The sequence below is a fragment of the Cydia splendana genome, chromosome 2, assembly GCF_910591565.1.
Source record: "Cydia splendana chromosome 2, ilCydSple1.2, whole genome shotgun sequence".
NCBI classification, from domain to species: Eukaryota; Metazoa; Arthropoda; class Insecta; order Lepidoptera; family Tortricidae; genus Cydia; species Cydia splendana.
In genome coordinates this window covers 9,738,359-9,761,298 of record NC_085961.1, presented here as the reverse complement: position 1 = coordinate 9,761,298, position 22,940 = coordinate 9,738,359, and the positions used below count along the sequence as shown (strand labels likewise).

General features: G+C 38.7%; 2 protein-coding genes across 2 annotated transcripts in view; one reads left to right on the top strand and one right to left on the bottom strand.

Moving 5' to 3' along the window:
- Positions 1-3,691: 3,691 nt before the first annotated feature.
- LOC134799194 (small lysine-rich protein 1) lies at positions 3,692-3,975 on the top strand. Its single transcript, XM_063771587.1, has one exon. The coding sequence runs from the start codon at positions 3,707-3,709 to the stop codon at positions 3,962-3,964; it is 258 nt and encodes an 85-aa protein (XP_063627657.1). The 5' UTR covers positions 3,692-3,706; the 3' UTR covers positions 3,965-3,975.
- Positions 3,976-4,781: 806 nt separating this feature from the next.
- Positions 4,782-22,940, bottom strand: part of LOC134803316 (probable 2-oxoglutarate dehydrogenase E1 component DHKTD1 homolog, mitochondrial) — a 45,894-nt gene continuing 27,735 nt past the window's right edge. Inside the window, exons 9-20 of the mRNA XM_063776106.1 lie at positions 16,827-16,934; positions 14,156-14,313; positions 13,542-13,677; positions 13,132-13,263; positions 12,431-12,533; positions 11,197-11,354; positions 8,623-8,779; positions 8,024-8,226; positions 7,459-7,579; positions 6,827-7,015; positions 6,215-6,300; positions 4,782-5,006 (exon numbers count right to left, since the gene is read on the bottom strand). Of these exons, the coding sequence (XP_063632176.1) occupies positions 4,896-5,006; positions 6,215-6,300; positions 6,827-7,015; positions 7,459-7,579; positions 8,024-8,226; positions 8,623-8,779; positions 11,197-11,354; positions 12,431-12,533; positions 13,132-13,263; positions 13,542-13,677; positions 14,156-14,313; positions 16,827-16,934 (1,662 nt within the window). The 3' untranslated portion in view covers positions 4,782-4,895. The remainder of the gene's footprint in view (positions 5,007-6,214; positions 6,301-6,826; positions 7,016-7,458; positions 7,580-8,023; positions 8,227-8,622; positions 8,780-11,196; positions 11,355-12,430; positions 12,534-13,131; positions 13,264-13,541; positions 13,678-14,155; positions 14,314-16,826; positions 16,935-22,940) is intronic.

The following is a 22,940-nucleotide window of genomic DNA, read 5'->3' as shown; positions in this document are numbered from 1 at the left end:
GCCCCCTAAAACCTATAAAACTTCATCCATGACGACTTTTATGACATAGTGCATGGCCGCCATTTTGGAATCCAAAATGGTCATCATTTTCGAAATCTGCGCCCCCTAAAACCTATAAAACGACATCCATGACGACTTTTATGTCATAGTGCATGGCCGCCATTTTGGAATCCAAAATGGTCATAATTTTCGAAATCTGCGCCTCCTAAAACCTATAAAACGATATCCATGACGACTTTTTTGACATAGTGCATGGCCGCCATTTTGGAATCCAAAATGGTCATTATTTTCTAAATCTGCGCCCCCCAAAACCTATAAAACGACATCCATGACGACTTTTATGACATAGCGCATGGCCGCCATTTTGGAATCCAAAATGGTCATCATTTTCGAAATCTGCACCCCCAAAACCTATAAAACGACATCCATGACGACTTTTATGACATAGTGCATGGCCGCCATTTTGGAATCCAAAATGGTCATCATTTTCGAAATCTGCGCCCCCTAAAACCTATAAAACGACATCCATGACGACTTTTATGTCATAGTGCATGGCCGCCATTTTGGAATCCAAAATGGTCATAATTTTCGAAATCTGCGCCTCCTAAAACCTATAAAACGATATCCATGACGACTTTTATGACATAGTGCATGGCCGCCATTTTGGAATCCAAAATGGTCATCATTTTCGAAATCTGCGCCCCCCAAAACCTATAAAACGACATCCATGACGACTTTTATGACATAGTGCATGGCCGCCATTTTGGAATCCAAAATGGTCATCATTTTCGAAATCTGCGCCCCACAAAACCTATAAAACGACATCCATGACGACTTTTATGACATAGTGCATGGCCGCCATTTTGGAATCCAAAATGGTCATCATTTTCGAAATCTACGCCCCTTAAAACCTATAAAACGACATCTATGACGACTTTTATGACATAGTGCATGGCCGCCATTATGGAATCCAAAATGTCATCATTTTCGAAATCTGCGCCCCCTAAAGCCTATAAAACGACATCCATGACGACTTTTATGACATAGTGCATGGCCGCCATCTTGGATTCCAAAATTATCATCATTTTTGAAAAAAAATCTTCAATTAAAAAAACAATATTATAAATGTGTAACAAACCGAGCACTTTCATTTGATACCAAACTCGACCATACTTTCTACAAATGGCTTTTTAGCATTTTAAGCTCTTCTAGCCCAATAAGCTCTTGTTCGAGCCTGCTCAAAATTTAATGACTAAAATATAATGCCCTCAACTATACGTTCACCCAATTTCATTTAAATTAGAACAAATTTACTTTAGTTATTGAGTATCAAACTATCCTCTGATAGTTCAGCTTAAAAACATCGAAATGCCGGGACGTGCCCCTAGCCAGCCGTGTGTTCAAAGTCGAATGTAAGAACTTCACTTCGCTTCGCTCGCTCGTTCGAAAATGTATATATGTATATATTAGTCTGTGAGGTATTTGTAATATGGACTTTGTTGCCTGATTTAATTATTTTTAATAAATAAATAACATAATAAAAATCACAATCTCATTTCATTAACGTAACCAGTGGCGTGACTTCCATACAAGCCCAAAAGCCGGGCTTGCCCTAAGGCAACTAATTGCCTTACCGAAATTACGTAGTCATAAGATCAATACAGATTATTTTAAAATCGCGCGCCAAACGAACCCGTATTATTAAATTCAAGCCACAGCCTCGAACCGCGGCACGAGCGTGTTGCAAAATTTTGCCGCGGCGTGGCGCCTCGTCCGCGCGAAAGAAATCAGGCGTAGGATGTTCTAGCTATCCTGCTCGCGCTCGCACTCGTCGGCTTGCAACCGTGCTTGCTTTTTCGTCCCGCTCTGGGCACTATCAGCCTACAAACCGCCAAAGAACGATGTAACTATTTGTTGGTATGTATAGCAATTTTATAAGACGATTTAAGCCTGGCTTTCGTTTGGTGTGAAGTTAGCTGCATAAGTTCGCACGAGCGCGCGTTCGCGTTTATTTCAAGTGTATTATTATTTAGTTAGTCGAGTCAGTGGTCGAGTCCTCGAGTCGAAAGTAACAAAAGTTTGTTTAAGTGAATTTGATTAAATAGTGAATGTGGATTTGTTCATTGTTGTGGCGTTTAGTTTATAAGTGTTAACAATGGATCAAGAAGTGGTTCCTTGTGACGGTTTGAAATGCGTCCACGTTTTAGTCAACCAAAACAAGGTAAAGTCTTTGACCTTTGTCCAAAAACAGGACATAATTTCCGCGGCAAAACCAACACCCGACTTGTGTATTTCTCAGTCAATTCAGCCGCGTAAGAGAAATTTCTGTAGGGCCGTCTACAAAACTCATTAGATTGTTGGTTGTTCCCATAAAAAGAAGATGTATTGCTGGTGTTGCATATTTTTTTCGAACGATATTAACGTTTGGAATACTTCTGGCTATAACGATTTAAATAATTTATCTGGAGGGATAAAGAGGCACAGTCAAGTGTAAAAATATGGGTGCACAATTTATCTCAAAAATATGTCCCATAAGTCTTATGTCAGTGAATTAGGAAGTATGGGCACAGAATAATTAATAGTACTACCGTACAGAAAGGAAACTTCCTACAAAAACGAAGTTTGACAGCGGTTCAGGGTCGAATCATGCTGTCCCTTTCTAATATATGGCACTATCCCTTTCGGCTATTTAGGGTTGTCAAAAATCAAGTGATTATCTTATCTGTGGTCGTGCACGCAAAAGGAAGTCAAGTGGTGCCAACCCTAATAATTGCTCGGAGCAATGCTGAGCCGAGCGGAGCCGAGTTTGACCGAAGTCATGAGTTTCGCACCCCTGCTATGGGACATATTTTTGACTAAGTTGTCTACACCCATATTTTTACACTTGTCTGCACATGAATTCCGGTAAACATATGTGTGCAGTGATTTCTTTTAGCAATTTTGGGAAATAAAGGATCGAGGCCTCTTTGTCGCGCCAATTATCAGAAGAAATATTAAAACATAACACGCGTATGCGTGTTGACAACAATCGTAGTGTTTTTCAGAGGTTAGTCGATATTGTGTGCCATTTAGCACAGCAAGAACTTCCTTTTAGAGGACACGATGAGTCAAACACTTCATTAAATAGGGGCAATTTTTTGGAACTTGTATCGTTGCTATCAAAATATGAAGGCGTTCTAGAAAAACATGTTCAAAGCGACAAACCAAGCTCGAGCTATTTGTCTAACAAAATACAAAATGACATTATTCATTCCGTAGCAGACGTGATAAGAGCTCGCATTGAAAATGAAGTGAAAAAAACTAAATTTGTTTCTGTTATAATTGACGAAACTCCTGAGGTCATGCAGTCATAGCAGGGAACAATTATGTTTGATTTTGAGATATTTCGGTGAAAACGATATTCACGATCGCTTTATGTTTGTAATATTCTATCTAGTAATAGTTTGCCCTCAGTGCGCTATGATTAGCTCGCCTCGACACGCTAGCAGATGCATTTGAGTCCGAAGAGTGAAGATTGGACAGTTATTACGAAAACATATCTTTCGGCTTGCCCTACTCTAAAACCCTAGGCACGCCACTGAACGTAACAGGAGGCAAAAAAACGCGGCCTGATATTGGCAGTTTTTCCTCCCCACAACCATGCTGGTTACCATGGCGTATCACTAGACAGTATTTAATCGATTCTGCTTGGCTACTAACCATAATAATGGCTGGCAAAGGTAAAGGAAAAAAGAAAGAAAAAAAGGAAAAGAAGGAAAAGGAAGAAGGAGATAGTAAGAAGGCTAAGAAAGGTGGCGGGAGAGGCAAGAAAGGCAAGTCTAAGGGGAAATGCAACATGGATATGTTGACGGACGCGGCGATGGACAACGTGTACTACGGGTGCCACAACGTGCAGGAGCTGCTTCAAGCCAGGGGGTTCCATCCGCCGGACTTTAATAAGAAGAAAAAGAAGGGCAAGAAATAATGTTGTGTTGACTTGTATATTCAGTTTTTGTCGATGGTTTACCAACATCAATTTGTTTTTGCTGTGTAGTAAAACGTGTGATAGTATTAAAGTTTAAACATATAATACCTATTTTTGTTGTGCAATAAAGTTTAAAACAAGAAATCAGAAATCTGAAATATTGATTGTGCTTATTTAAATGTATTATGTATTTTTTCACTATATATAGTGGGTCAAGCAAATCCTGGCAGTAGAAAAAGGCGGCAAATTTAAAAAATTTAGGCGCAAAGGGTTATCGTCCCATAGAAAATTTGAATTTCGCGCCTTTTTCTACTGACAAGATTTGGTTGACCCACTATAATTGTGGCTGTTGGTTGAGGTTGACTATTGGCTTTTTGCCTTAATACTTACCTATAATGCCCCCTCTATCCAGTAGGATCCACTATCTCGATCCACCAGTGGATTATTCAACGCTGAAGTTCACTGTGATCCACCATTTGGCTCGGTGGATCCTGTGATACTTGCATCTCTTAACGACCTATTGACGAACAGAATAGACTTGCGGTTTCGGTTTTCTATTAGTAGGTAGTAGTAGTAATAGTAGGAGTAGGAAAGGTAATAAAAATACTATTGTTATCATTTGAAAACTTAATTTATTATGGTAACAAAAATAATTAGAACAATAAAGAATGACTCACGTTAGACCGGGCCGTGTCCGGTCCGGAGCTTCCGGCGCTTATTTTTCTATGACGTGACAGGCGATCACGTTATGCTTTCCATAGAAGAGTAAGCGCCGGAAGCTCTGGCCCGGACACGACCCGGTCTAACGTGAACCTTAATTTGACTTTGGAGTGTTAAAAAATATATAATTTTATAAATAACCATGTGAGTGGATATAAGAACGAAGTCTTTTCGTTTTTCCCTTGAACTCTTGATTAGTAATCGGACCGCATCATTTGATGTTGTAAAGCGGTTCTCGGAGGATTTGTTCAACTTCTCTGCGGTGCAGCACGCCCGCCCCCACGGCCGGTGTCGGCGCCTCCGCTCGGCCCGCGTATACCAACTGAAAATAAATAAATCAAATATTACCATATACAGGCTGATTCTTTTTACCAGAGCCATGACTCATACTTTCCGGCTGATGTGATGCCGATGATTTCTATGGGACAGCCAAATTTTTTATCGCGATTTCGGCATTGGTCCCAAAATAAAAGTTGTTCAGTATGACCTATTAAATTCACCATTAATGCAGAGTACGGCTGGTGAAAAAAAATACATTCGAAATGTGTATTTAAATCTATTTTATGTTGTATGTGTTAATAAAATTATATTGAGACGCAGTGCAAAATATTGCAAGCTAGCTGAAGTAGACCGCGTTGCTTGACGGGACTTAACAGCAGCGCGACCTACAAGTAAGCATGTGTACGGTTTTTGACCAATATGGGATCAAAGATTCAATACGACGTTTTATCGCCTACTTCATTGAATTTATTTTCATTTAATTGTAATGCATGACTCGTATGCCGCATCACATCGGTTCGGGAAAATTTAGTAACATTGAAAACGACGTCACTCCTTATTAGCTATTCATCTACTTACTAACTAAATTCGAATAGAACCTTATCTACCTATAGGTAGTTATAAGCTCAATTTAATTAAATTGCTTCGATAATTGTTAAGTTATGTAACAAAGAAGTTTTCAAGTTTTAGATCAGAAACTGCTTTAGTTGAGCGAGTCGGCGCAAATTGACCATTGACCCGGCAAAGATGAGTTTAATCTAGTTCACATCTAGATTTTAATTTCCGACTTAGTACTTCTGACTGGCAGAATCTCTTTATGCAAATAGTCTTATGATGTCTCTGGTATTAATTAAGAACTCTTAGCAATGAACATGTCACGGCGTCAAGTGTACAGGAGCTATAACAATTCTGTTCACTCGTGTCTCAGCTCAGCTCAATATTTGTTTTCACTTTAGTTCACGCACGATAAATTTATTACGAATTAAACGCAAATGTTACGTTCTTCAGACTTCAAATTTAAATTACGTTTTCTAGAAAACTTTACATTCGTAGAACCAGGTCAATGTATTCACTTCACTGACGCCGCGTGTAAACATTAGAGCGCCCAAATATCGTACGGAAACAGCGGCAGACATGCATATAAAATGCGGAGAACCAATTTTAGGGTTTCGTACTTTTAGGGTGAAAATTGTGACTCGCAATTAGCCTATTTTCCGTTATCACGAGGCATTGTGCTAACGTTGTACCCACCTTTCTGCCTAATAAATTTTCAAATCGAGGTTTGACGAAGGTCCACGCTCCCATATTTCTATGTTCTTCTTGACTCCATATGAATTCTAAAAAAGAAAAGAAGACTCCATATGAATTCTAAAAAAGAAACTTATGGTTCACTATTTATCTGTAAGTTGCCGATCGGCGTCGATCAGCTAATAACGATGGGCAAAAAATGTTCGCCGGCAGTGTAAACAACGATCAGTGATTAATATTTACACTGTGTCACGTAGAAATCAAAATACTGAATCTACATCTCATCAGCATCAATATTTAAGAGCTCATGATGTCCAGATGCTCTTGTCGGTGGAGTAATCGCCACTCTTCTCTTTGTTGGGCCAGCATTTTAACATCTAACATGCTTTATTATCACTTACCGGACACATGACGTATCATAGTGAGGAAGTTCAATCTCTCTAGAAGGGTGAGGTATCTATAAATAGATCTCTAGAGTGGAGAGGTTACCCTTACGTTAGGATAAGTTTAGAAAGTTCTATATTTCCTTCTCGAGAGACCCGAGAGACCAGCTAAGAGAGCATGATAAGTGAAAGAATTTCCTTTTTTTCCCTGTCGAGCTTGAGTGAGACTTACTTCTAGCATTGCCATATTTGTCGAGCTCGGCCTGCAGCGCCTGCAGGGGGAAGGGACTGAGTGACTCCAACCTCACGATGGCTACATCTTCGATCCTGGCGCGCACGCGCTCTTTGTGCAGCTCGTAGTAATGTTTGCCGCTCACTAGGATCACCCGTTTTACCTTCAGGGGGTCGGCTAGTGGGTCACCTGAAAATGTTGTTATTATATCTAAATTGAGCAACGAAAGACCTGAGTGATACGACTAGCCTGAGTTGACGAAGGTAGGTAATGTTGCTAATGAGAAATGAAAACTTCTATAAAAAAAGTATGGTAGCTATTACTGAATATGTAATGTGTTGACTGCGAAGACTCGTAGATACGTTATACCCTGTGATAAGAATTACCATAATACCTGTTGGTAGGCCATAGGCTCGTAATGTCATTTGACGACATTTATTAAATAGGAAATATGAAATATTAAAAAAAAAACCATGACTAAGGGCTCATTTAGACGATGCGAGAACTCGCATGAGAGTTTCATTACATTGCGGGTTTTGGTAGGTCGGTTGAATTGGACGTAACCAACAGTCCGCAATGTAACTAAAATCGCATGCAAGTTCGCGCGCCGTCTAATCAGCCCTAAGAATTACCAATAACAGGATTGAAATGTGTGCTGGGTGCGAAGTCCTGCAGCGGCGATACCGCGTCGGCCAACCGCAGCAGTATTTTTGGCGCTACCACCACCAGCGGCTTCCTGTAGTTGCGCACCATCTGATATTCGAACAATCGATGGTTAGTTAATGTAGTTTCATATAAATTTTGGATGGTACGGATAATGTAGGTAATAGTTATTTAACAATACGAGTTTACTCAAAGTTCTGAGCTCCAAAGCGTCAAACTTGGCATGTAGGTAACTTTTAGATTTACAGGTTTTATTTTTCAAGATTTATTAGTTTATTACGCACAGATTCCGGCTTCGGAGTTCAGGAAGGCTTCTTTTGTTTACAATACCTAGAATCTTTAAACCCTTCATAACCCGCTTTATTCTTACTGTGGTCTTATGAGTTGAAAGTACTGTAAGTAATGTAGTTATAGGCGATGTAGAACACAGTTTTGGTTTTGGAGTCCAGGGACGCCCTCTTTATTTTCGGATAGCTGCAGGAATCGCTCAACCCTGCAGAAGAAGTGCTTGGACAACGCATCATAGGTACCTACCTGTCTTCTTAAGAGATGGAAGTATTGCGCTGGAGTCGTAGGATTGGCGATGTGGAGGCACACAGCCTCGGAGTCTGGGGAGGCCTCCTTACTATCCGATAGTTGCAGGAATCGCTCCAGCCTGCACGAAGAGTGTTCTGAGCATGCACCGTCGTAGCCGTGTGGCAGCAACATTACTAGTCCGTTGCTTCTCATCCATTTTGCTGTTGTTGAAAATGTTTAATTTATTTTACATTTATAAAATATAAGTAGCTGTATGTAAAACAAATCTATCTCAATTCTAATCAGATGAAGACCTGACTTACTAATGACTTGATGGAAGTCGAATCAAATATAAAAGGACATAGTGTAACGATGTCAATGAGTCGTAAGAACAAACCAAAAGTATAATATTATCGAAGACGCCGTGCTAGGAGCCTTTAGAACGATTTGGGCTCCCTCGCGGCCGTAGAACTGAGCTACTGGGAATGTTCGGAAATTTCTAAAGTACTTAAACTTCCGCTGTGGAGGATTTGTTAGTAACAATGTACATATGTGCGTAAGATGCTGTAGGATCGTGCGCCTGACTGTGCGACGTACGACAGTACATAGGTACTTACATTCTCCAGAAGCGATGAAAGTGTCAACGATGATCTGCGCGCCGTTGTAGAAGTCACCAAACTGCGCTTCCCAAATGCACAGGTTTGCGGGCGAGTCGTACGCCATCCCGTACTCGTAGGCGAGCACCGCCTCTTCTGACAGGATGGAGTTTGCTACCTGATAAAAACACCAACAATATATCTTAACTTTATAAATAAACTAAATACATAAATTTTACTATCAATTTCAATCCATTATCGAGTTGAATTCAAGGATTTCCGAATTAGCTTTTTCTAGGGTAAAACATTACAAGTAAAAAAATATAGTGTGTAAGTATAATCACCTGCAATAATATGTTAAACTTCGAAGGCCGCAAAAATATGTGACACTGACACGCTCATATGGCTCTACAAATAAGATCGTGTCAAATATTTTTGCGGCCTTCGTTGTGTAACATATTATTGCAGGTCACTGTACCTACTTATCGTGTTCGTGTTTTAATTTGGAACGGATATGGATTAGATACAGCGCGTCAGCGCAGCGGTAGGTATCCTAAGGCCCACTTGCACCATTCCACTAACCCGAGTTTAACCGCTTAACCCCGGGTTAGTGGGATGGTGTAAGTGGGCCTAAGTGTGCTAAATCTAAGACAGTACCTGTATCGACATTACTGAAATAATAATAGCATAGGAAAGAAAACAAACAAACAGAAGCGCTGGTGGCCTAGCGGTAAGAGCGTGCGACTTTCAATCCGGAGGTCCCGGGTTCGAACCCCGGCTCGTACCAATGAGTTTTTCGGAACTTATGTACGAAATATCATTTGATATTTGCCAGTCGCTTTTCGGTGAAGGAAAACATCGTGAGGAAACCGGACTAATCCCAATAAGGCCTAGTTTCCCCTCTGGGTTGGAAGGTCAGATGGCAGTCGCTTTCGTAAAAACTAGTGCCTACGTCAAATCATGGGATTAGTTGTCAAGCGGACCCCAGGCTCCCATGAGCCGTGGCAAAATGCCGGGATAACGCGAGGAAGAAGATAGGAAAGAAAACAAATTAAGTAACATTTATTATTTGTATTTATGACGTGAATACATAACGATAAGCGTGGGCGCTAAGCGCAAGCGTTGTCATCCTATTTTAAATCTTTTATTGAAGTAAGCATTCAGTAACACGCACATGGACGATAATCTCATAACCGGTCCCCTCCAGCGCCCGAGTTAAAAAGGTTCTCCGACGTAAAGCGGTTGGCGACATCAATTCGCCCGTCTCTGGGATTATACTGACATCCCTTTGAAGTAATAGTACCTAGTATAGGTAAGTTCCTAGCAGTGGTTTATGACTACTTTCGACTCGGACTGATTTATTACAAACTAAAGATGATATCTTTTATAAAAGGTTATTGAACTGCTAGCGGAAAATATAACATGCACAAATGCAGTAAGAACAGAATCGTTTAGTAACCAGTCTTATTGAATTTCAAAAATAGGTACATTTGTAAGTGAGGTTTGATTCGAAACGGTATTTAAAACATTTTCTGAACACAAAATATTTTTTCTGAAAATTAAACTAGCATAAACGACTGAGTTGACAATAGAGGTAGAGTCGCTTAAAACGAATTAACACCCCGATTTCGCACGAACATATGCTCGATCATTTTTATTTTCTCAATAGGATTAAAGCCATTCACCGCTGTTAGCCAGTGCGTGTAACGCGCAAACACGGGAAAATCGGAGTGTTATGATTATGATTATGAAATCAGTTTTGTATTTAGCGACCCTATTTATTAACTCTGTGGCGTAACTCTTCAGAAGAACTTAATGTTTTTATGTTTCAGACTTTTGTATCGGAAATTACTACTTACCGTAATGTGTCTTCGGACTGTTAAACTAGAGGTTACACCATTTACAAAAGCGAAGAAAAGCAAATAAAGGAAAGAAAACTTTACCGACGAACATAACGGACGGAACTGTTTACTTTGCCGGAGATTAAAATTCTTTAGAACGGAACGGTCCGCGCCTGAATTCACAATTTTGTGCTTGCAAATCACACCAAGCAAGTGTATGAATGGTTTCGACAAAATGCATCTCTTATAAGCATGTAATTACTTATGCATTTAATGTTAGTACTTTTTGTACCAATTTTATTCGGCCTCCTTGTTTAGGTATCTATATATTTTTTATGTGCTGAATATATTTTTATACTTACGAAAAGATTTTTCACTTGTTGAAAAAAACACTGACAAATTAATGGATAAGGTTCTCGCGACATCATGTTTGTGGGTTTTTACTTTTTAGATTGACCATTAATTATTGTAGGTACGTCGGTCTCGCAATTTAGAGAGAGGTGAATGAAAAATGAAACGAATGATGAATGATGAAATAAAGAAATGTAATGGGAACAAGTACGGAAATAAACAAGGTACCTACTAAACTGGCACTGATTCTTTCACGTCTTGTAAACTTATTCAATTTGATACCCTGATCTCGCGCAATAAATCTCAAAATTTGATCTAGGTATTTTTCTGTTGTGAACGAAGTAGTGATTAGGCATGGGGTCGATGTTAAGACCGCCAACAACTACACCAATGGCCATGTTACCTCTAGAAATCCTTTCTGTTCGGGATGTATGTGGTTGAGCGGTATGTAGATGTGTTCGGTGTCCTGGTCGACCAGCATGGCGTGCCGGTGGGAGAAGGTGCCGCGGCCGACGTCCTCGCCGCTCAGCCGCACGTTCACACCTTCCATCAGCAACGAACCTGTCACAATAACATTATGTGTATAGTTAGAACTTTTTAATGTTCGAATGTTATGAACAACTCTTAAGTAATAATCCGACACTTTTAAAAATGACGACTATAGGTACATTCAACTGCAGATACCAAATGTAGGGAAGCTGTGTAGCTTTACATGGAAAGGGGGCCAGAATTATCTGCAGTTGATTAATTGATTATACCTACCTGTAAATTAAAGTCAGTTTTAAAATCCTTAAAAAAATCTTTATAGTTTATTTGATATACGAAACATGTTTGTATTTTTGTTAAAGAAAGTAAATAAGAAGTAAGAGCAATGGCCACATAGATTATACATATAATGATCAACAATAATATAAATACGTAGGTACATACAAAACTTAAGAACTATTATAAAACCCGTTCTGAGCCACGCCGGGTCCTAAGGTCCCCAGATTATACATATAAAAAATGCAAAAGTTGTTACTCTGTCCATCTTACAGCAACGGTAGTAAATCGCGGTAATTCTTGTAGGGAGATAGTTTATGGAAAGTTCCTTGAAAGGGACACAGGCTACTCCCTTATCTTGGTCCCCAGGAGATATGAAAAATACCCTTGCCGAGCTGGCGAATTGGCGAAAGATACCTATATACGGACCAAAAAAGCGTCCTTTCCCTTTATTATTTTAGTTGGGGCTGGGTCTGTGTAATGCTGATTCGCTCATATTTGGCGAACAGGGTACAGCCAAATATTTTATTTATTTATTCAAATTAATCATACAACATAACAAATAATAGTATATCAATTGCCAAATAATAGTATAAATAATAGTATTGTATTTCTTATACCGGGGCCACACGAACGGGAAACGCCGTTGATTATCGCGATAGTTAATTGACTCTTATCATACGGCCACACTGGGATTACTCCAAACTTTTCAATGCTTCACTATACTGCAAACTGCATTGTATCCATGAATAAACGAGGAGAGGGATCACTCCCTTTGAAAGCCTGCGGCGCTCTGTCCAGATTCGCTTAATATCAGGCTAACCAAACAATTGTTTAACATCGTCGAGAAAAAAAAAACAGGTTATAATAGTTACCAAATGCCAAAGCTTCAGCTGTCGCCCAATCTAGCGCTTTCCCATCTGTTAATTTTGATATGCGACTGTTCACGTGCATCTTTGCTAAATGTGGGTGGATGTTCTGAAAAAACAATATTTCATTTTTATAAGGGCCTTTAATTGAATATGAGATAAGTATAATGTAACCATTTTGAATAGCACCTTAAGTACACTTCAGGTGAGTGAGAGGATCAATCGCTTACCTACATTCCGTGTCGTATCTACCATCTGTTTTTAGCTCAAGGCATATCTATACGGTTTATCAGTAGGGTGGTAAAAAAGCTTTGCGAGAAAATGTCACATGGTTGAATTGAAACACCGACGGTTGAGTAGGTTTGCAAGTAGTAGGTACCTATACGTAGGTATGGTAGCTGCCAACTTATTTTGCTTTGCGCTTTGGTGCGATAAGCCGTTGATTGGGTGTTGTGTAAGACTCCGCAAAGCTAATCGCAGAGAAGCCGTGTAAACTTTCAAAATTCAAGTTCCCAATTTAGTTGATTAAATCTAATAAGGTCTAAATTTCCGCGGCAGTCGCTTTATCAACTAATACCTACGCTAATTCAGCAAATTGGTTTTCTTTAATGCCAACAGGAACGCGCTTGGTAAAAAAAAGACGAGGGTACGGCCCTTTCTGACGTGGCAGTCAAAAATCGGTGCTACAACATCAGGTAGGTACTCACAAAGTCGCTAGGAGTATGAACAGAGGCGAGTCCGACGGTTTGCAGTAAATTCAGGTCTGCACCCGTGTCCCAGGTTTCGACGGCGCGCGGCGCACCGCCCATGCCGGCCCACTGCTCTTGGTAGTACGAAACCTGCAATATATACCTATGTTTGCGAATGAACTATGAGTAAGTCGTCGCCGTTAAGGTCGTTACCTGTATACCTAAAATTATATTGCCGTGCATTCGCAATATCTCTTTGATATCCTAAAATAGTACTCAGGTAAAGACACGAGGAACGGACCAACAAACGGAATAAAATGCTTAACTATACATGAACAACCGATAGAAAAACCAAAATACAATACCTACCACAATATTTCGAGCCGCGAGACGCGATTTTGATGTTTTTAACATTATCGTGATCTCACCTCAGGTTTATAAGAATTTGCAGCTTCTGATTGTGATTGTAAATATTTCGTGTATTCAGCTGAAATGTTTTGGATTTCGTCTTCTTTCATAACACCTTCCGACACTAGTTTTTCTGCATACAGATCAGGAATTGTTCTGAAAGTAAACAGTGAATATGTTAATTCATTCCGTTTAGTTATTAAATCTCGCCAAACATCGAAAATTGTTATTGTGTAGTATCAAAAGCGTTATTTATATAGAAATTAGGTACAGTCAACAGTAAAAATATGGGTGTAGCCAACTTATTCAAAAATATGTCCCATAGTTCTTAATTCGCTGACATAAGAGCTATGGGACATATTTTTGAGATGATTTGTGCACCCATATTTTTACAGTTGACTGTATTTGATGTTGAACAGCTTTTTATCATTTAAAACTTTATATCATCGACGAGCAAAAACAAAATTTGAGCACTGGTGAATAAAAAGATAATAAACAAATGATAAACACTTCTATAAAACCTTGCCAAAAATTGATCTAACTAGTTCTATTTCTTGACACCAGTGCACTCAGAAATCGTTCTCCTTAAGCCGGAGATGATAAGGGATGGTAAGAGCAGATTGTTACGTCTTACTTGCGGTTGTGTATGACCTTGTAGAGCAGAGGATTGGTGAAGGTGGGGTCGTCGACCTCGTTGTGACCCCAGCGCCGGAAGCAGTTGTAGTCCAAGAAAACGTCCTTGCGGAACCGCCGCTGATATTCGAATGCTATGTTTGTTGCTTTCTGGACTAACTGGCATAAAAAGTGTAAGGGTAAATCAAAGGTAAAAAGTTAAAAACAAAGGATGGCTCACGCTAAACCGGGCCGGGGCCGGGCCAGAGCTTCCGGCGCTTAGTTTTCTATGGATCACCGATCACCCATCACGGAGAATGACTTATCGGGCGCCTCGACCCGGGCTCGGGCCGGCCTAGCGTGATCATAGCGTCATCCTTTAAACAGATTGAATGTTGGAACTGTCTGAAGTCAAACAGAAATCTTGCCGCCTTCTGCCACGTGTCATGAATTTCGTGGACAATTTCCATGTATTTTTTGGACGATAACGTCGATACTTAACAATAAATCCATTTTCTGTAAGAATTAAAATTAAGTTTGAAATTAACCAAGGCATAAGAAGCGTCAAGAAAATTAATCAAACGGCTCCTAAAAATAACACATTTGTTTTGTTGTTTATTTTTATTTTTTTATTTATTGAAATAAATCACAATTACATAATATTTTGATCCAAAAGCATCGTTAAACCAGAATGGTTTGTCTCGATACTCCATTCCGCAGTACTTAAATACTTAAATATACAATAGACACTTAAAACACATCTAATTCGTAAACAGCATAATGAATATAACGATTGCAAAAAAATTGAGCGCATCGTTATCACACCGGCCGGCCGAGCAAGATAAGAACCGGTCGGCGCATAGGTACTCGGTACAGGCTGCTCCATTTACGCTAAATGGAATAACATAATTATGCATTTTAGTTAAAATAATTTAATTGTTTAAGCATTTCTTTTTTAAGAATATATCCTATATTATTTGGTGTTATCTTATCTTTCCAATCTTTAGGTAACTTATTTATTAAATCTGGTATGATATAATCTGATGTTCTTCTGCCATAAAAATTATTGAATTGGGGCTTTCGAAGCATTTGATTTCTTACTTGCCTCGTATTTATTGGATGAGAGATTAAATGCTGGATTTCATTTCTAAAGTATTGCTCTTTTAACATATGGTATTTAAATTTTGTGTGAACGGGTAGGACCTTACATGAAGTGAACAGGTCACTATCACACACACGATCCTCTTTAATTTTATAGGGTACTATTAACTTTAGCAGCCTAACCTGCAGCTTATATATTTTGTCAAGGTATGACTTAAATGTACGGCCGTAACTACTTAACCCATAGGAAATAATGCTTTCCACGAGTGCATTATAAACATCCAGTCTAATATTATATGGAATTCTATTTCGTAGAATATATATTTTTGCCATAACAGCTCGTAATTTAGTGCATACCGAGTCAATGTGGTCACCCAGTTGAAGCGGTTGTCAATTATGACACCTAAATATTTTTGTTTACAAACTTGTTCCAAAGGCGTACACTTGCAATTTTGGTCAACATTCGGTAGAGAGTGGAGACACTGATGGTCGTGCCCTATAATCCTTACTGCTCTCACCGATCTTGATTGGCTAGAATGTATATGAAGCAATTTAGTTTTATTTGCATTTAGGACCAGCCCTGCGTCGTGAGACCATTTACATATGTTGTTAAAGTCAAATTGCAATTTCCTCTCTGCTACATTTACGTTTTTATCTGCAGCAATGAGGCAAGTGTCATCCGCAAATTGGTAGACACTACAATCTTTCATACAATTGTCCATATTATTTACGTAAGCTAAGTAGTGGAGTGGGCCGAGCACGGAGCCTTGTGCTGTGCCCTCTGTAACCAATACTTTGTTGCTAAGAGCATCCCCTACCTTAACATGATAAATTCTGTTACGCAAGTAGTTCCCACACCAATCTAGCAATTTTCACCGGATGCCAGTCTCCTCCAGTCTCTGTAAACTCCCTTAACGGAAATAATAATATATTTTCATCCATATTTCCCCAGAGTTTAAGTACCTATGTACCATTAATGAACAACATTTCATGGTGAGACTATATTATGTCAAATGTCTGTACCAAGAGTAAAAATATTAAACGGAACACCCGATCAAAAGTTTTATGAACGAGCTTATTGGATTAAATTGTTAAGACGGCGTCAGATTTCCCCACTGGTTTTCCTCCGCGCTTTGCTTTCCCCTTTTTCGCTTAGATTTGTCCACGATCTAATCTAAGCCGGCTTAGGAAAAGTTCGATCGATACGGTACGGTATACGGTCCCTGTATAGGTACAGTCATCTTCAGACATATCGGAACGTCTATTATCAAAACGTTTAAAGTGCATGTTGAGATATGTAGCACCTTGGCCGATCCGATATATTTGATGGCGATTTGTCAGTGCCACTTTCATGAAATATAATTTTACGGAAACTCCTAAGTTAATTATACCATAGCGATTTTTATGTAGGTACAGCCTATATAAAATGTTTCGGTCGAAAATTAAATGCAGCATGGAAAATATGTAGGTATATCTGAGTGCCGATACTTGAGACGGGTATAGCGTTAGTACATTACACATACACTTACACAGTACACATACTTTATAATTATAACATTTAAAGATATTATTATTATTTTCTGAAAACTGACCTCTGGGTGGTCGGCGTTAACATGTATGACGGGAGCCGCTATTGTCTTCGCCAAGTCTGTGACGTAACGGCAGGACCGTCCACGATGAGCAGGCAACGTGAATCCCACCTGTAAAATATATCTAGTAAATATAACATTTAAACTTTTCTGGTTAACTCTAAAGTGCTTGTTATAATTAGTACAGAAGTTTATTAAAATGAGTTATTATTTATAATCAATCACCATTTCAATTCGGTAGGTATAAATAGGATGTGATGTAACTAAATCCTGTCTCTATTTTTATGGCCATAATGGGTGTCTGTAACATAAACCGCGATCACGGTGATTTCATGATTTGAATATATCTGAAGCAGAACATTCAATTTTCAGCCATATTTGGCGCGTGAAAATTACAATACCCCGAGCGACATTCGAACTTAAAAAATATATATCTATTTAAGGAGAGAGCACGAAGCGTCTCCATTTCAGCTTCGGCAGAAATGCTTCGTTATGTCCGGCTGTCCGGTGCAGGTCGAATTTACTAACCGATTATAGTGAAATTTTGTGAGTAGGTTCGATAAATATTTATTTTTTATTTGTGTATTCAGTTCTTAGAATTTTTCAAAATGGCGGAGCTTTAGGGGTTCGGGAGATCTACAGCTCACTGAGCCACTAGATATGTTAAGGATAATAGTTATTAGTTATTACGCATAACATCTTGCTCGCACTAATGTATATTGTATAAGTACAGCGAGTTACATGGATTTATTTATTCGTATGGCATTTACAGAGTCGCTAATTATCAATTACAATATTTACAAAACGATATCTAAGTTCTTCACCCATTGGGCAGCGTGTGCATTAGGCGAGTGAAGGTCTAGTCTAGGACCTCTCCGACAAATTTCCGTATCGGGCAATTATGTATGATGTGGTGTATAGTCTGTACTGGGGTCCCGCAGTCGCATGCTGGTGAGTAATGTCAACACGAGATGAAATTGCCGAGATGAATTTTGTAAATTCGAATCGGCCTCCTTGTTGCCGTATCAGGATATGATCTGTGCTAAGTCAAGCGACGTGTTTAGTGAAGGGTTCATGTATCTACAACATTTATTCGTCTAGAACATTGTGATGAATATTATGATTCTAGAACCGTCCTACGCCAAAGAGCCTTGCATCGTAACTCGTGACATTACATCGTAACTCGACAATAAGAAGATAAGGTAAACATAATTAATTTAATTGCATTTCGTCGTGTTCAAGTATGTGACATTTCATGCAATGCTATTTTCATGTCAAAAATCGAGACAAGTAACTCTAACCAACTCTAACGTAAGTAAGTAAGTAAGTTCTTCTTCTTCTTAACTAGTTACAAGGGACAAGACGCTTTCTTTTATTATTCAAAAGTTTCAAAACTGTATGTGGGACTTCCTACTAACAAAAAAGTTTCACAACACAAAAGAAAATTAGGGCCTCCGTTTTTAACGGTAAAAGGGACTTGAATATTTCATTTTGGCTGTCAACACATTAGGTACATATTCATAAAGAAATATAAAGGGTTTAAAGCACACACGTAAATGTAACTTTGGAGTCGCTAATATCCCCAGGGCGTCTATCTCTGACCGCACATTATGAAGGCCGCACGCTCATTAGTTACAATGGTTTACTGGGGATTTATAAGAGTTTTGCACCCTTTACTTTAGAGGAAAGGCTGTAGTTTCATGTTTTTACTTCTTAATTATGGGCCTAAAGTATGGGGGTTGTCGAAAAAGGAATCTACAAGTCATTAAAGGGTCGAAAAAGCTCATGTGAATTTAAGAGTCAAGTAAGCGCAAGTGTCATTAGGCAATTGTAAAAACTTACCATGAGTCCGGTTTTTTGTTACTTTGTCAAGGTTGTGTAAACAACGCCGTTTTGAAATAGTTATTTACGATACAAGTGCGGAATAGAGGATATTCGAAACGAGTGGCGATAAATTAAAACGCGACCAAAGGGAGTGTTTTAAAGCGACACGAGTTGCGAATCACCTATTCGCACGTGTATCATACAACGTTTTACAGTACATATGGCCCTTTAAACTTTTTTTGTGCTATTTTACGCACTAGTGCGGGAAAATAGGACCATAATTATGTACTGTAAAGTACGTTTTAAACCATGCAAGATTATCTGTTTCAGCGATAATTGTTTCTGGCCACATCTGCACCTATAGCGAATCATCCAAGATACGCCGAATTCTTGAAATACCTCCCCAATGCACAATGCAGTTACAGTTTTCGGAGGAAGTAGAGTTTTGCGTGTCGGACGTAATAACGGGGATCACGAGCCTTTTGCGAGAGAGAGGATATGCAATTTTATTATGCACGTGCAGCCTGCTTTTCCAGCACAAAGCTTGCCATTGGAATTTTAATATTAACATAACGACGGCATCTCTTCATGGCTCTAATGAACAATAAAGAATATCGTAATAAGTGAGTAAGTTATGTTCATAGATTTTATGACACAATATTAAACTGCTTTCTGAGTAGGTATTGGCTGTCACTGCTTAACGTAGAAATATTTAGAAAAATTTCCTTTGATTTGTAATGTATCGGTAAACTTGGAGTTACTTTGAAACGCGGGAAAAATTGGTCATAAATTATTAAACTATAAAAAATTGGTTTCTAAATGCTTTTATCGTATAATTATCTCTGACCTGCAAGCATGAGTTGCTTTCTCGCACGCCACTCTATACATTTAGCACGAGTTCAAGTATGGACTCGCGCGCGAGAACGCAACTTATGCTAGACCGCCTGTTGCGGTTTGGTTGCGGTTGGAAACCACATCATAAAATTCATAAGCCGTTCAAAGCAGCTTATGCAAGTGAAACTTCATTTGGTACTTTAACAACACGGGATTAGAAAACTTATGCATCAGCTAACCGCAGTTTCCCACAAAGCCTCGCATGAATAACTTTGTTCCAGCGTTGCGAGTATTGCTTCTTTATTCTATTTTGTAAACCAAGATTACGCTATCCTGCAAAACATTGTGTACTCGTAGTATAGTATACATGTATGTACCTAGGTATAACAAGCTTAAGTCGCGGAACGCGAACTCTGGACAAAGAATGTGCACTGTTTGTACTATACAGTAATTTAACTCCAGAATAAAATATTGAGACCACGAATTTTGTGTTCTGTGTTACACCTTTGTGTTACAAATGAGGGTTTTTGGTATAAATTAATTTACAATTTATAAATCATTTTGTTATGTGTTCGGTGGAAATAATAAATACTAGCAAAAAGCAGAGCTTTGTAAGGGCTCGCGGAGTTTTTCTACCTATATAGTTATAATTACTAAGGTAGATAATAAGAGATTCATCTTAAAAAACCGGACAAGTATCTTTTTTCCGATAACTTAGAAGTTTGAATTTTTCACAGCTTTTAAGACCTTATGCTTTAATTTCAACTCGATACATCCACGCGTTCCCGAGATAAAAGGTCTTAGTAGACAGACGGACGGACGGACAACAAAGTGATCCTATAAGGGTTCCGTATTTTTCCTTTTGAGGTACGGAACTCTAAAAATGATATGATGTGATATAAGGGCTTCTGTCCGTCGCTACCTTCTGGTCCCGCTTAATATGAAATACGAAACCATCGACACGAGAAGAAGAAGAAGGGCTTCTGAATATAATTAATACCCCAAATCATTTTCAGACTGTTTGTATTATATTATATCAATAGGTACCTACTTACATTAAATTCCTCGTACGAATATATTCTTGTTTCCTACATTTCAATACATGAGTGTTTAACATTACGTAATCTATTATAAAGCAGGCCACTGAGGCACTGACGAGCCTTCCAAATGGATGCCGTTACAATGGATTCATCCAAATGGACGGCATCCTAATATTAAACATTGTACGTTTTTGACATTCACGGACCGATTTTGGATTGCAGCCACGCTATTTGGACTGTTGGAAGGCTCGTCAGTGGCCACCTTAAGGGAACCATCTATATCTCGATGTATCCAAAACATCTCATATTTTAATGCCGTTTAGTACAGCTTTTATGTCTACCGTTCTCTCGTCTCTTTCTCTCTAATACATTCGCCTTTGTACTATAAAACTTTGTGTGTTTTTTTATGTTATATGTTTCTTTTTGTATTATACAATAAAATGTTTTACTACTACAACACGAGTACTACATCTCATTAAAATGTCAAAAGGGCCCCACGTGTTGGCTTAAACTCCGCGCACGCCTTACAAATGTCCGGAGCACCTATAGGTTCTTGATGGGTTAGACATGAATATGGGCGTAGCTATGTGACGACCCCATCGCCTGCTAATAGACCAGAACAATCAGTCAACGCAGGGCAGTTTGTGGAGAGCTGTTGGGAAGATAAATTCCCACTGCTCCTGGGAAGTAAGAAGTTCTGCCACCCGATATGGATAAAAAGGGCCCTCTGCCTCTGTCTTGCTTTAGCCGGTCGTCCAGAGTGGAAAGCGACATCCATTTTGACATTTAAAACAGTAAGGCAGTAATATCGCACTGCAATACTGCTGCCGACTGCGATATTACTGCTGACTATATTACTGCAAATGTAAATAATATTAATTAAAAACTCCTGGCAGCGATATTGATTTCGATATTTGCGCGCTGCAAGCAAATGTCAAAAACCCTGGCAGCGACATCGATTTTGGCATATGAAACAGTAAGGAAGTAATAATATCGCGCTGCAATACTGCTGCCGACTGCCATATTACTGCCAACTGCATTGTCGCAATATCGAAAGCAGTTACGTGTGATTTTAACCGCCATAGTAGTCAAAACGATTATAGATTCAATAAAAAAAAAGCCACGTATTCACTCGTCATAATTAATTATTATTACTAATAGGGTATTTGACTGTATTTACACTATTTACAATAAATTATACTTGATTATACTAAGCCAAAAACCCACCGCAATTTTAACGGAACAACGTTTAACCTTGTTACTACTAACGCCATCTGTTAGGGAAATAAATAACCAACATTAGGCCAACAGATGGCGTTAGTAGTAATACACATTATTGACCCTTTTCATATTTTTTTATGTTTATAAAATGATATTTTTATCTTTGATAACACATCTAGACATGAATTTAAATTACTATGTTAAATCTCAAACCTAACAGTGTGATAGTTTTTCCGTAAAGTGTACCACAAGAATGCATAGATTGTCGAATAGTGATAATAAACAAAAACATGCCATGTGGATGTGGCTTCTAATACGAATGCAGAAAATTAAGCAAGTAGAGACTTGAATATGTATAGATATGTATACTGTATCATATAAATAAGGAGTAAGATTATTTTGTGACGGCACTTGCGACTGAGACGTGTACGAATCATGTCAAAAGAATCGGGTTACATAGTTACTTAGTCTCACTCGTATTTAGAAACCGCTGAGATGAGTTGCTGATTTAGCTTCGCATGTGGATCTTATATAAGTATACACTTTAAGAAAATTGTATTGAAGTTTGCTTTCCATGAGAGTAAATAATAAAACTTTTGTGAACAAGTCGAGTAAACATTTTCAATATTATCAGAATAGAACTTTGATTTTGTCCAAGAACTTCGTATTGTTAGAATTTCGTCCGAGATGATAAATCAGCATCGATTTTTACTTCACCATTGTAGAGTAAAAAGCTTCAAAACTTTTTTAATATGTCAAAACATAATGAAAGTCTTGTATCGACAGTTATAATAAAAGATACTTTGTGAATAAAAGGGCTACCTATAGACAAAAATTGCGAAATAGAGTCTATTGAACCACTACACTACAACTTAACCTAGATAGGCTATAGGGAATTTAAGCATCCCCCTAAATAAACCCCTATATGTAGAGTCTGTGCGGAAAGAGAAGAGTCGATGTATGGGCTCCCTTACATTTCACGACTCTTCTCTTTCCGCACAGACTCCATCAATATACGGCATCCACGATAGCAAAAAACCTTACCCGCCCTGTCAGTAATGTTGCTGATCAGTACACATATAAATATCTAACTGGCTGAAACCCGCGACTTCGTCTGCGTAGAATGATGATTGCCGTGACAAAAACTATCCTGTGACCTTTGCCGGGACTCAAACTATTACCATACCAAATTAATAAA